Source organism: Ovis canadensis, chromosome 1 (assembly GCF_042477335.2).
Source record: "Ovis canadensis isolate MfBH-ARS-UI-01 breed Bighorn chromosome 1, ARS-UI_OviCan_v2, whole genome shotgun sequence".
NCBI lineage: Eukaryota > Metazoa > Chordata > Mammalia > Artiodactyla > Bovidae > Ovis > Ovis canadensis.
In genome coordinates, this window is record NC_091245.1 from 258,242,178 (window position 1) to 258,256,410 (window position 14,233).

At 40.1% G+C, this 14,233-nt stretch overlaps 1 protein-coding gene across 2 annotated transcripts in view; it reads left to right on the forward strand.

Annotated features, from left to right (window-relative positions):
* RYK (receptor like tyrosine kinase) overlaps positions 1–14,233 on the forward strand; it is a 111,754-nt gene that overhangs the window by 33,024 nt on the left and 64,497 nt on the right. For both annotated transcript variants that reach the window (XM_069565361.1, XM_069565358.1), the window contains exons 3-5: positions 5,543–5,642; positions 7,462–7,596; positions 10,617–10,670. In XM_069565361.1, the coding sequence (XP_069421462.1) occupies positions 5,543–5,642; positions 7,462–7,596; positions 10,617–10,670 (289 nt within the window). The remainder of the gene's footprint in view (positions 1–5,542; positions 5,643–7,461; positions 7,597–10,616; positions 10,671–14,233) is intronic.

Sequence of the window (14,233 nt, forward strand, 5' to 3'; positions counted from 1 at the left end):
AAGTGTCAGATATTTTAGATAGCTGAAAGGCAAAAATATACCAAAAGGTAGCAGAATACTTACCCCACTCAGTCTCTATAAGCTGTTCTTTGGTTTCAGAAATTCATCATTGTCAGGAGGGTCTGCAGGGAACTTGTCCAGAGTTCCTACAGCAGCCCTGGGGGCCAGCCTGCTGTATCCCCTGCAGAGTGGGGTTTCTGTGAGAAAGGCAGCACTTGTGATAATTTCAGAGAAATTGAAAGGCTGTTGGGCTTCAGGCAAAGTGTACTCACTTTAAATCTGTACTGGGTTCCAAGAGGAAGTGGCTTTACTTAGCAGCTGCCTATTTGCAATTACCATTTGTTTCCAAGTAAGGGAAGATTACAAAAAATGTTTATTTCTTAGCTTATTCAAATATTTATATTTTTTTCTTATTTCTTTTCTGAAGTATTTTGGCTCATTCTTTGTTCGGATAAACAACTGATTTTCAGATTTTCTTTGTTCCAGTAGATTATAAATGTTAGTTTTAGAGCAGATCTGTTTCTTCAAAGGATTATTGGCCAGTGAGAGTCTGTATAGATCGATGGCATGCCAAAATAGAAAAAACTGCCCTTTAATAATAAGCTGTTTCTAACCCCAGAAACTACAATTTAAAATTTTATATTCTGAAGATTCCTGAGGGAGAAGAGAACTGCTTTGGAATGCCTTTCATGTTTAGGCAGTCCCTCAAAAAGGGAGGCCACAGGGCAGGCGCCATACTTTCACGCTTTTCTGTGTTCCAGGCGGCTGCTGCTGGCCAAAGGGCTGGGCTTCTCAGAAATCCTGCTCAACCCCTTCACCACTTCTCCGCGTGCCTCTGATGCTACCCAGCTCCATTCACGAGCCCATTTCTCTACCTTTTGCCCTCACCCCCTGCCACACTGAGGCTCTCCAGTGCTGGTCTCGTCCCTGCCCTCAGACTACAATTAGGGCCTTTAACCTTGTTTGCAGCTCGCTCTGTCTACTGCCCCAGGGGTTCTGGTCCCTGGCTGGCTGTGCCTCTGCCTGCAATTATTGAGACCTAGAGTAAAGGAGACAGCAAGTGTGGGGAAGCATAGTAAATTTGGTTTTCAATCTGCTGTGTTTGAGAGCTGTAAGATTATTAGGCACATATGTCTAGTAAGTTATTAGGCATATGGGAGAGAATGAAGATGTAGGAGAGTGAGAGAGACGAGCTGATGATACAGGATCCCATTAGTGGTCTAGTGGGCTAAGGCTAGTGTGCTGAGAGAAGGGTTTATCATTTGGAGAAGGGAATAAATCTCTCCTTGGGAGTGGAGTGCAGAGGAAGAGTGCTCTAACAGATCTGCCTGGAAAGTGAAAAGTAAAGTCGCTCAGTCGTGTCCGACGCTTTTCGACCCCATGGACTGTGTCCTACCAGGCTCCCCCGTCCATGGGATTTTCCAGGCAAGAATACTGGAGTGGTTTGCCATTGCCTTCTCCAGGAGATCTTCCTGACCCAGGGATTGAACCTGGGTCTCCCACATTGTAGGCAGACGCTTTACCATCTGAGCCACCAAATCTGCCTGGAGCTGAAAAGAAAGGCAGAAAGTGGGGTGCAGGTTCTTGTGTGCCAGGTGAAGGGGACAGGAGCATTGTCTGAGAGGAGGAAAGTGGGGCGGGCAGCAGGTGGTGAAGCTGTGAGTCCCATGAGGTTTGGAGTGAGACGACTAGGGAGAAGGGGCTGAGTGGGGAAGGGACTGCTGAGCGGGATTAATGGCCTACCCTGAACGTGGGGATCATCGTTGTGTAAGAGCAGCTTTCTCTCTGGTCTGTGGTTTCCCCTGGCTGTGCTGGGCAGCAGGGGTGGCGTGAGAGGTGGTCAGTGTTCTGACGGCAAAAAGACGATGTTGGTAGCCAGTCTTCTCTGGGGCACAGTCTATGGAAAGTGAAACCAGGTCCCTGGATGGATAGGCTGGAGAGAATGGAAATAGTGTCACTGGCTATTACATCCCAGCTATGAGCACAGCCCTTGGTTTACAAATGTGCTTCATAAGTGTTGGTTGAATCAGAGTGTTGGAATCAAAGAACTGGTTTTGTAGAAATCAGAGGTTGTGATGGGCTCTTTGATAGATTGGGATTTTTACATTTGTTTTGGTTATGAAGTACTTCTTCAGTACATAGGAATGCTGAATATTAATATCAAAGCCACCAGGAAGATGGCAGGAGGCAAGGAGAGCCGAGCGCCACGGGCTCTGTAAAGTCCTCGTGTGACACTGATGATGATGGCGTGAGAAATAGCCATTGTGAGTAGAAGCTGTGAGCTTCAGAGTACAGGGGCTTGTGCATGAGGAAGGGAAGTAGAGAAAGGACCTGAAGATCCTGAGGGAATGCTGACCCTGCTGTCTAGGCCCTGAGGGTTGAGGGTTACAGGGACCAAATGATTAGGAAAGCCGGGCTGGAGGAAAAGGCAGGGAAGACTCTTGTGAAGAGGCCGACAGTGTGAGAGTCTATTCAGTCTAGTGGGGTTCCCAAGATAGGGGACAATACAGAGGGCTGCAGGATTGCTCTTGGCAGGGCACAGGAAGGCTTGTGTCAGAATCTTGGCGGTCAGGAGCAGGCTGGCCAATATGAGGAAGTGCAGTGGGGCATAGCATGGCCACCCTGGAATGACTGCTGATGCTACTGGGGTCTGTGTTTATCAGAGGGGACCTGTACTGGACTGACAGTTAGGTGTGTCATTTAATTATTTTATTTGATCCTCAGCAGCAGCAGCATTTTATAAAAACTGAAGCTCGGGAAAAGTTAGTAAATTATCTGATGGTCACACAGTCTCATGGTTCCAATCCAGTTCTTGCTGACTGTGCTGAATTTTTTTTCAGGCAGTTGCCTTTCATGTATTGCTTTGTTTAGAGATTGCATGGATATAGGAATATAGTCAAACGCATTTTCTTAATATTAGTAAGTATTGCTGGAAAGCCTGCTCATTCTTGGCCCACACTTGCTGGGCTATGGCTCTCTCACACCCCCTGGTGGCAGTGACTAAGTATTGCCGCATGCTAAGGTGAGCGGGAACACTTCAAACCAAGGAACCACCAAGTCACTGATGTGCAGCAGCAAGAGCATTTCCTTTGTTATGAACATGGCACTTAACAAATACAACTTTTAACAATTGTTTGTATATCTATCTTAACTGTAAAGCAGTGCTTTAATACTTGCATATCCCTATAGCGTTCTGGGTACACCTGAATGGCCCAGTACCCTGATGCTGGGAAAGAAGGCAGGAGGAGAGGGGGACAGCAGAGGACAAGATGGTCAGATGGCATCACTGACTCAAGGGACATGAGTTTGAGCAAGCTCTGGGGGATGGTGAAGGACAGGGAAGCCTGGCGTGCTGCAGTCCACAGGGTCACAAAGAGTCGCACATGACTGAGCAACTGAACAACAGCAGTACTGTTCTGGAACTTTCAAGTGAAGTGTGAAAAGGGGAACCAAGAGAGGGAGTTATAGTCATTGGATTGATCCCTTCTTATCTGTGGGTTAGACACCTCCTGACTCAGTCAGTGCCCAGGTGTCCATCCTTTCTCTTACAATCTGGGAGGTTACTCTTTTCCCTGTTTTCTTTCATCTTTGTTATGTCCTATTTATTGGTTTTTTCCATTAGCGTGTACCACATTTGAGTATCTCCCATTGAAAAAAGAAAGATAGGCTTTGAAGTCTATTCTGCCATTACCTAATTATGTTCTTTCTAGTTAAGTTTCTTGAAGAATGGTTTCTTGAACCTCTTTCCTACTACTGTTTTCCTAACCCTCTGCCCTTTGGCTTCTGCCAATCCCAGCCTTCACTGGAAGGCCTGTGACCACTGAGAGGGGTTCCCTTCTCATTGAATCCCAAGGACAGGACAAAGAATATCGGGAAATATAAGGCCTTGTTGAGGGTCTTGAAGATGGCATCCATTCTGAATTTCAGCTATTGCTTTGCAGTTTGAGCTGTTTCTTTCATGAACATCTTGCTAGCAAAAGGGGTGTGTTTGGTGTTGATATTGATTGATACTGATTGGTTCTATCAAGCCACCTATAGAGGCCAGGTATTGATAGAGAATATTGGTGTTCCAGAGACATTTTTCTAGTCATCTGTCTTCCTTTCTGGATTCTGAATCACTTGAGATCCAGAAGTTAGGTGGACATCTAAACATTAACTCTATTAGTGGTGAAAGCTGGACTAGAGAATGCAGCATAGATATTTTATGAGAAATTTGTACTTTGGAATCTACTTGTGAGGTGAGTGGATTTACGGATCAGACCTTCATCTGCCAGTCACATACAGGCCTTCAGAGCTTGGCTTTTATCAGCTAGAGAAGACATTGGTGACTAGTCATCGACTGTAAATTATGCATCTCAACCCCTTGGCTCTTCATATCTCTCTGCCTCCCTAGGGCTTCTCTGTCGGTGACTGTGATCCTCAGCAGGATTTCTGACTCCTAGATGGCAGGTGGATTAGGAGAGTGGTGGTACTGTTCTGGGCATGAGATAGAGGGTGGCTTACTGGACTGGATTTTTATCCAGTTGAAAATTCCCAGGAACAAATGAACAAGGGTAACAAAACAGAAACAGAGTCCTAAACATAGAGAACAAGCAGGTGCTCACCGGAGGAGGGGTTGGGGGAAGAGAGAGGCGAGGGAAATTAAGAGGTGCAAACTTCCAGTTGCAAAATTAAAGAGTCAAGGGTATGAAATTTACATTGTGGAGGGTATAATCAATAACTAAATAATATTGTCTTTGTGGTGACATATCATAACTACTTATTGTGGTGATCATTTTGAAATGTATAGGAAAAAAATCACTGTTGTATAATAGGAACTAACATAGTGTTGTAGGTCAGTTATACTTCAAAAACAAACAAACGTGCAAACAAACTCACAGAAAAAGAGATCAGATCAGATTTGGTTACCAGAAGAGGGGGACAGGCGGGGAACTGGATGAAAACAATGAAAAGGTGCTACAGATTTCCAGTTATAAGATAGGGGTGCAGTATACAACCTGATAAATGTAATCAACTGCTGTATGCTATGTATGAATGTTAAGAGAGTAAACCCTGAGTTCTCATCACAAGGAAAAATTTTTTTCTATTTCTTTAATTTTGTATCTATATGAGATGATAGATGTTCACTAAACCTATTGTGATAAGCATTTCATCACGTATGTAAGTCAAGTCATTATGCTGAAACCATTTTATACAGTGATATATGTCAATTAAATCTCAGTAAAACTGGAAGAAATAAATAAAATACACCCCAAGGTAGTAATCTAATGAGTCATGTAAGAAGCAGCACAGTTTGGTGGGGAAACGTCTTAGACTCACCAGATCTGGATTCTCACTCTGGCTGCTTTGCGTATGTTAAACTTCCCTGACTTGGTGTCTTTGACTGTGAAAATACAGGAACATTCCTAAGACTGTTTCTGACAATTTGGACTTTTAAAAATAGAGCTAGATTATCTGTTAATGACCAAAATCAGTGTGGTCAAGCTATACTAAGCCCTGTCTGTTATCACAGGTCCAGTTTGTTTATTTCTCCATATTATAGGTTGAATATAAGCTGGGATTCCAAGTAGACAATTTTGTGGCTATGGACATGCCCCAGGTCAACATTTCTGCTCAGGGGGAAGTTCCACGCACTTTATCAGGTGAGTCTCAGTGACGGAGTTTAACATGCTGTTTTTAACTGTATCCCCTGTACCTGGAGAAGGGCATGGCAACCCACTCCAGCATTCTTGCTTGGAGAATGTCATGAACAGAGGAGCCCAGCAGGCTACAGTCCATGGGCTCGCACAAGAACTGGATACGACTGAAGCAACCTAGCACGTACGCACACACCCATACCTTTAAAGAACATAGGTATAAGATGCATAAGTCCTTTAAAGTGATTACAAGTGATCACAAGTGATTTACAAGTGATTTTTGTAAATAAGGATTATTTGGATTTTTTAAACGGTTTCTTTTCCCCATCTCCTCTGGAATCACGTGCGCTCGGCTCTTCCCTATCTCCTTTTCTGCATTGTTGGCCCTGACCCGAGCCCCTTTGTCTGATACTGCTTTTCTTCCATTAGCTCCTGCACTGCAGCCTGGACAGTCACTTCCTCAGTGCCCCACCCTCATCTGTTGAGCACCTTCCAGATTCTCCAGCTGGTGTGCTGTGCTTAGCATCTGCCCCTGCCTGTCTGTCTAGCCTGTTGCTGGATCTGTCCCCGTGCTCCAGCAGTGCCAGGCTGCATGCGATTCTCAGAGCCAAGGCTTTGCCCATGCTGATCTCTATGTTTGGAACCATTTTTCCATCTTTCCTGCATCTGAATTTCTGTTCATATTAAATATTCTGCAAGACTCAAAGTCTTTACTCTTATTTTTCTGCCTCCTCTCCCTCCATTTGTTAACTCTTTCTATTCTTCCTGCCCTGTAAGATCTTTATTTAACTGTTTAAAATTGATCACATTATTTTGTAATTCTATGTCCTTGTCTGTGCCTGCTAGCCTGTGGCCACCTGAGGGCAGGAGCTGTCTTTTTCAGCTGTCTACCCTTGGTGCCTAGCGTAACATCTGAATACGATAGGTTCTCAAGAGTTGCCTGAGTAAATGATATGTATCATGTTTATACCAGTTTGTTTTGAGCGTCTTTTGAGAAGGGCTCCTGAAGATGTGAGATTTAAAGAAAATGAAAAGTTTTAAAACTTGAAAGTATAAGCCCCAGTGTTATGAAACTTTCTTAACTCACTGTTACCAGTAGCATACGTTAATCTAAGCCTTAAGAAAATATGAGAAGGCTGATTAATTTTTATGGGCTAATAAAGAAATTCAGAAATGCCCATTTGTTCATACGCTGATACAGATGGTAGAATGATGCATTCTAAATTTGTAGAAAGAGTCTTAAACTGAAAGATTGAAAAAAAAAAAAAAGCACCCAAGTCTGTTATCCCATTGCTGTGGTAATTAATTAAAACAGTTTCTGCTTAGAAAGTTTTTTTTTTTTTTGATGCATAGGTGAGAATTTATCAGTTTCATTTATAGCTTTATATTTAATCTCTTCCTTAACAACAATACATAATTGCATTTTGGTGGTAAAACTGTCTTTCCTTTTTATCAAGTGAGCTTTGTTGTTACTGTTGTTGATTGTGCCTGGTAAGATATGGAGTTTGCCTCATGATCTTGTATCTTTACTATGTGGTAATAAGAGAGTTTAGGAGACAAATTGGTGTATTAAAAATCATGAGCAAATTTGAAAATAATTCTCTTCCTTTGTCTTGATTTGTTCTTTAATGTTAACTTTTATAGTACTTTATACTTAAAGCTGTGTAGTCTAAAGATAAATTCTCTGAAAGTTTTTGCTTACTATTTTATGTAAATGTATTATTTTTTAGTTTTATTGCAACAGAAATGCATTCTAAATTTTGGGACATTAATGTTGATTTTTAGAAAATTTAAATATTTTTTCTTATTTATTTTTTTTTAACAGTGTTTCGGGTCGAGCTTTCCTGTACGGGCAAGGTAGATTCTGAGGTTATGATACTCATGCAGCTCAACTTGACAGTAAATTCTTCAAAAAACTTTACAGTCTTAAACTTTAAACGAAGGAAAATGTGCTATAAAAGTAAGAAATTTATTTACTAAAGTATGTTTTTTATATAGATGTGAGAAGATCAAAAATAGATTTTGTCGTCTTTTTACAGATTTGTGTTCCAATCTTGACTATAGTTGCAAGTAAGAAAAGAGCCTAACTGATGAAATTCTGAAATAATCACCATGATAGCTTCTAGCTAGGCATCTCATTTAGGCCCCACTCAGTCCCTGCTTTCTCAAAATTTTTGTCAGAATTGGTAAGAATGTTTTCCTTTAGGAATGTGAAATAGCACCAATGGCCAAAGAGGTAAAGAAATTACAGCCTTTAGACAGGGGCCCCTGAGTAATGGGATGTTAACTATGTTTCCTTTATGAATTACTTTTATACAGAAACATTGCCCTGGACCCAGAAAAACATGTTAGAATTATAACTCTACCCTTGGTGGAGTACTGGAATAGATTTCCTTTTATTAACCTAAGCTTCAGGTGTTTTTTTTTTTTTTTTCATCTATAAAATGGCATAATAACCTGTTTCAAGAGGTAGGTGGGTTGATTTTAGATTAATCTACTATCATGAAACTTAAAATTCTATATGTTGATACTTACTAGTTGTCGGTAGTTTTTGGCTTTGAGTAATCCGTTACTCAAGAAATTGCAGCAGATATGAAAGAGCTTCAGCACACAAGTTCATAGAGCAAGAATTTTAGAATTCTCCCCAAAGGTTATCTAATCCAACCCACTCACTTAAGTTCCATAGAGATTAAAGTGACCTGAATTTACCCATCACAGTGGTGGAGCTGCTTAGTATGTAAGGTAGGAAAAAAAATACTAAAGAAAACTTGCTGAGTTTGGGTTTTGCTGAGTGACAACCATGTTCCAAGTGCTTTACAAACACATTAAACCCATTTAATGCTTATAGCAGCCTGATGCAGTAGCTTCTCTCATTATCTCCAGTTTCTGAGGAGGAAGCTGAGGCTCAGAGAGTCCGACCAACTTGCCAAGACCGGATAACTAAGTGATGGAGCTGGGTTGCAAACCTGTGCTTTTGCTTCATTGTCAAACTGTCTCTTAACACACTTCCTAGTCAGGATTACTGCTGAGTGTTATGAGAACACCTGAGGCCAGCAGGTGTTCATTAGCCAGAATTAAAATGGCTAATGTCCAGATATGTGCCAGCAAAAAAGTGGTACTGCATTAGAATGGGCGTTTTTTTTTAGCTCTCATTTAATCTTTTAATTAAGAGTAAACAGTTGCTCTCTCTCTGTATTTTCCCCAGTTTTATTGAGATATAATTGACACATATCACTGTATAAGTTTAAGGTGACAGTATAATGGTTTGATTTTCATACATTGTGAAATCACAATGTATGAAACTTATCACAATAAGTTTACATAGCCGCCATCATTTCATGTGGGCTTCCCCAGTGGCTCAGATGGTAAAGAATCTGCCTGCAATACAGGAGACCCAGGTTCAACCCCTGGGTCGGGAGGATCCCTGGAGAAGGAAATGGCAACCCACTCCAGTATCCTTGCTTGGAAAATCCCATGGACGGAGGAACCTGGCAGGCTACAGTCAATGGGGTTGCAGACACAACTGAGTGACTTCACTCCATCATTTCATGTAGTGAACAATAGAGAAAGCAAAAAAAGAAAAAAAATTTTTCCATGTGATGAGAATTTAATAGATTAGGATTTACTCAACAACTCTCACATAATCATACAGTTAACATATAACATATGCCATGCATACATTATATCTGCAGTAATTATCTTGTAACTGGAAGTTTGTACCATTTGACTACCTCTCTAGGTCCTCTTCTTTCCTCACACCTGGCCTCTGATAATATCAAATCTAATCTCTTCTCTTATGATTCAAAAAAACTTTAATTCTTGGAGTCTGAAAATATAAGTGAGATCATGGAGTATCTCATAGTCTTTCTCTGTGTGACTTATTTCACTTAGCATAAGGCCCTCAAAGTCTGCCTGGATTGTTACAAATGGTAGGATTTTCTTATTTTTTTATTTTGTTGTGTGTGTATATTTTCACCACTTCTTTATCCAGAATAGACATTTTTGTAATGAAAAGTTAGCCCCATTTTAGCTTTAGTGTTTTGGTACATTTGTCAGTTCTTGCATATCCAGTTACACACTTAGTTTCATGTAATTTTAAAGCCAAAGTGGACTTTAGATACAGAGTGCAGAACAGATGGTTCCTGGTCCCTAGGGAGGTGGTGCTGCCTGTACAATGGCACTTCAACTGTTAGTGCTTAAAGGCAGAATGATGGCCAAGTGTGATGGAGTCTGTGGAGCACACCAGTGCTAGTACCCACTGAGGTTTAATGCTCAGCTGATACTCAGAATGATCTCATACCCTCTCCATTTTCTTTATTATGTACATGAAAACTAACCATTGATGTAGTTTTCTATTCTGTTTTTGACTTAAACTTAATATTGAACCAGTCTTTTTTTTGGTGGTTGTACTTCTGGCCACCCTAATCTTCCAGTTCACATTCATGATTCTTACTTTAGTATGTGATCTTAATATATTTATTTGTATGGTTTTCAAGCTTAGTACTGTTTGAAAAGTGTCTGCAACAGAAAACATGTGTGTACTGTATTGAATGTTAATTGGTGGTACTGGCAAGAAAAGTTTCCTTTATCATATGAGGATGGAAACTATTGGTTCAGACAAGTTTCATTACTCTGAGACTCCTCAGTGCCTTTACACTCTGCTAATGTGCACTGTTAGCCTCCACAGAGGTTATGGTTTGTAGGTTTTCATAGACTTCTTGACCACAGAAACCCTTTTTCAATGAGTGACTGTAATTGGCTAATATAGGCATATACTGTTGGTTGATGAATACAGTGATGATTATCAGAATAGTAATGTAGCATTTATCATTTTGCAACAAATACCTTGTTACTTAGTTTAGGCAATGTTCTTTTAGAATATAAAACTGTTAGAAAAAATTCAGAAAATTTAATTACAATATATAAGGATTTTCATGGAAAAGAACTTCTAAAGCATCTTTTATCTCCTTTTAAATTCAGAACTTGAAGAAGTAAAAACTTCAGCCTTGGACAAAAACACTAGCAGAACTATTTGTAAGTGTTACTGTATTTTTCCATCATTAGGGATGAAAAATAATTGATTGCAAATAGACTTGATTTCATGAAGCTTGGAGGTTTTGTGGTTTCCAATTTCCCAAAAGATTAAGTGATGCCATGCTGTTTATTTAACTGATGTTTTGTAGAATGGTATATTTAGATGGAACTATTTGAATATTGAAAATTTTGTAAAGTAAAATTCTAAAAAACTTTTATAAGCAAGAATTTATATCATCATTTCAGGTGGCCATAATTAAAGTATGAATATGAAATATGTGTAAGATCTTCATCTGTTTAACAGAAAGTTAGAAAATCTAATTCATGGCCTGGATGCAGCTCTCAGCTAGTTTCATCCAGGCGAAAATACGAGCTGAAAGATCCACGTCGTTTAAACCTACAGAGCAGAAACGCAGCATAGGTTTTTATTTTTTGGTAATGGTTCCATAAGATTGTATAACTTAGACTTCTTTTTCCTTTTCTGATATGGGTGCATCTTTAAGTCTTACTCTTCCTGAAGCAGTTTTAATAACAGCATCTTAACATGGTATTAGATTCTCTTTATGGAAGTAAACTAGAAACAACTGGGGCAGAGAAATTCAAAAATAGAGAAGTCAAGGGAATGTTTTGATAAACCCCCATGTGACCATCACCCTCAGTAATCATCAACATTTGCCAGACCTGTACTGTTGATTCCTTCCTCTTTCAGACAGGTGGGTAGGTAGGGAAGGGTAGAATTTTTTAAAGCACATCCTAGGCATCATGCCATTTCACCTATAAATGTTTCAGTGTAAAGAACTTTTTAAAAGCCATTAGTTATTGGAGAAAAAAATGGCAACCCACTCCAGTGTTCTTGCCTGGAGAATCCCAGGGACGGGGGAGCTTGATGGGCTGTCGTCTCTGGGGTCACACAGAGTCGGATGCGACTGAAGTGACTTAGCAGCAGCAGCAGTCAACAAGCCACAATCATCTAACACCTCTTTACTTGTATTTGATTTATCATGTGTAACAAAACTAACTCCTTAATGTCTTCTAGTAGCTAATCCATGCTCCCATTAACCTGATTGTCTCAAAGCTGTCTGTGTGTAGTTTCTTCCCCGAATCAGGATCCAAATGAAGCAAACTTACACTGTATGTGGTTGACATGTATTATATTAATCAGAAACCACCCCTTTCCCTTCACTGTCATTTATTTGTTGAAGAACTTGACTCATTTGTCTCATAGAATTTTCTACATCTGCATTTTAATGGTGCCATTTAACATGTTTTTCTCTCTTCTAAACTGGTAGTTAGATTTTGTGCTTGGTTAAATTGAATAGTTCTGGATATTTCAAAGCATACCATTTTTAAAGAGAAAATAATATGAGATTTATCTGCCTTTTAAAAATATTTCATTTGGATTTGTCTTTGAGAAGAAATTAAACTATTTTTTAAAATATCACTGCTCCCCAAGCTTACTTTTAAACTTCTGGTGATTTTATCCATTCCTTTTATGCTTAGGATTATTATTTCTCACAGGGAGAATAGAGTGTTGTATATCCTTGGTCTCTTCCTTGCTTCCTCTCTCCTCCCTTCCCTTTCTTTGTTTTCATCTACCTAACATTTACCGAGACGCTGTGACACGCTAGGTGGTATGATTGAGGCAGAAGATTAAACCTTGAATGAAACAGACTTTGTAAGCTCCCTGGGGCTTCTAATGCACCAGAGGAAATGGATAGGCAATAAGCAGTGATAACAATATCCTGTGGCAAGCTATGGCATGGCAAGCGCAAGGTGCTTTGGGACCCTGAGGAGAAGGGTATGTAATCTCCTGTGAGGAAATGTGGGGCAGCTTCCTGAGGAAAAATGGCATCTTATCTGAGACCCGAAGGGTGACCAGGTGGTAGCAGGTAACATGTCAATGAGGAGATGGGAACAGTGCATACACTAGTCTGGAATTAAAGGTGATCAGGCAGGGTGCATTTGGGCATGTGCCCAGCAGAGCAGCGTCCTCTCCTCTGCCCTGGAATGTGCTGAGATGGATGCTGCCAACATCAACCTTTGGAACCTTTCTTTCCCAGCCCTTCAAGATTGAATGACCCCTAGTGTTCTTAAGGAAAGTCCTGCTTTCATTCAGGCTGCAGGTCAAGTATAGCTGTTCTAGAAGCCATTTGGTCTCTCTGCATCAGTCTGTACTGGTTCATTATTTGTTGATTCAAAGTTTAAATTTTAGAAAGCAATCTTAAAATAAGTTTTTGAAAGCTGTCACTTTTATATCTTTTGTCCTGACGTATTCCCATAACTCTGCATTTGTCTGTCTGTCAGTTTGACATCTCCACATAGACATGTACAGGTGCTCTTGGACAAAACAAAACTCTTAATTCTCTCTTTCCCCAACCTGCTTCTTTTTCCTCTTTATAAAGGTACCTTTTCCACCTAATTTTTTAAGCCAAAGCTTTGATTCCTCTTTTTCTTTCTATCCTGGCATAATCCCTTTAGCAAACTCTGTTGACTCTGCTTCCCAATCCATGAACGTCTTACCTCCCCCTAACATCCTTGTCCAAGCCATGGCCGTTTCTTTCTTGGCGTGTTCTTGCTTCTGCTCTTGCTCTTCCCCACGGTATTCTTTATATAGCATGCAGAGTCATCTTTTTTTTTTTTCAACTTTCGTTATGTGTGTCATTACTTTGCTTGAAGGCTTGCAGTGACTTCCCATATCATTTAGGATGAAACTCAAATTCTTCAGTAGGATGCTGATGTGAGTACTCATTAATCTTCACTTACACCAGTTCCAGTTACATCGTTTCTATTCCGTTCTGCTTGCTCTTATCATGTGGGTCTTTGGTTCTGCGTCTTTCTCTGTTGCTCCTGTGTGTATGTGAGCACTCTGTTGCTGAGGCTTTCTTTTTGAATAACATTAAGATGAATATTATTTCATGAGTAGAGTCTTGTTTTCCTGCTTTTATTTTTAAAAACAGATGAGCAAAATAATTTCTTTTAACTCTCAAGAGAGAAAGATGAAAAACGTTTGTTTGTTTTACCTCGTGGGTTGCCCTGCTGTATATTCCTCCCACTTTGAGGAGTGGTGATTGGCAAAATAGATGTCTCATCTCTCACACGAGATGCCACTGTTGAGGAAGGGTCTGTAGAGCTTGCTGTCCAGTATGGTAATTACTAGCCATATGTGAGTATTTAAATTAATGAAAATGAAATAGAATTAAAACTTCAGTTCTTTCATTGTACTAGCTACGTTTCAAGTGCTTACTAGCCACAGGTGGCTGGTGGCTACTGTACTGCATGGCGTGCTGCAGAGCATTTCCCTGTTGGACAGCATGACTGTAGATAGGTGGTTTATTATGTGTGTGCCACTTGTGAATTGTGCTAATTAACCAAAAGTTCAATTTAAAAACCCTTTTTTAAACTACAACAAAAACACTTTTTAAATTGTACGGATTTATAGCAACACACTACTGGTAACCGATCTTATCAAAAAATGGACACGTGAAATGAAGATCTCTTTTACAAAGAACAGGATACTCATGGTGTATATTGGGTTACAAAGCAAATGATGACATTTGTTTCAA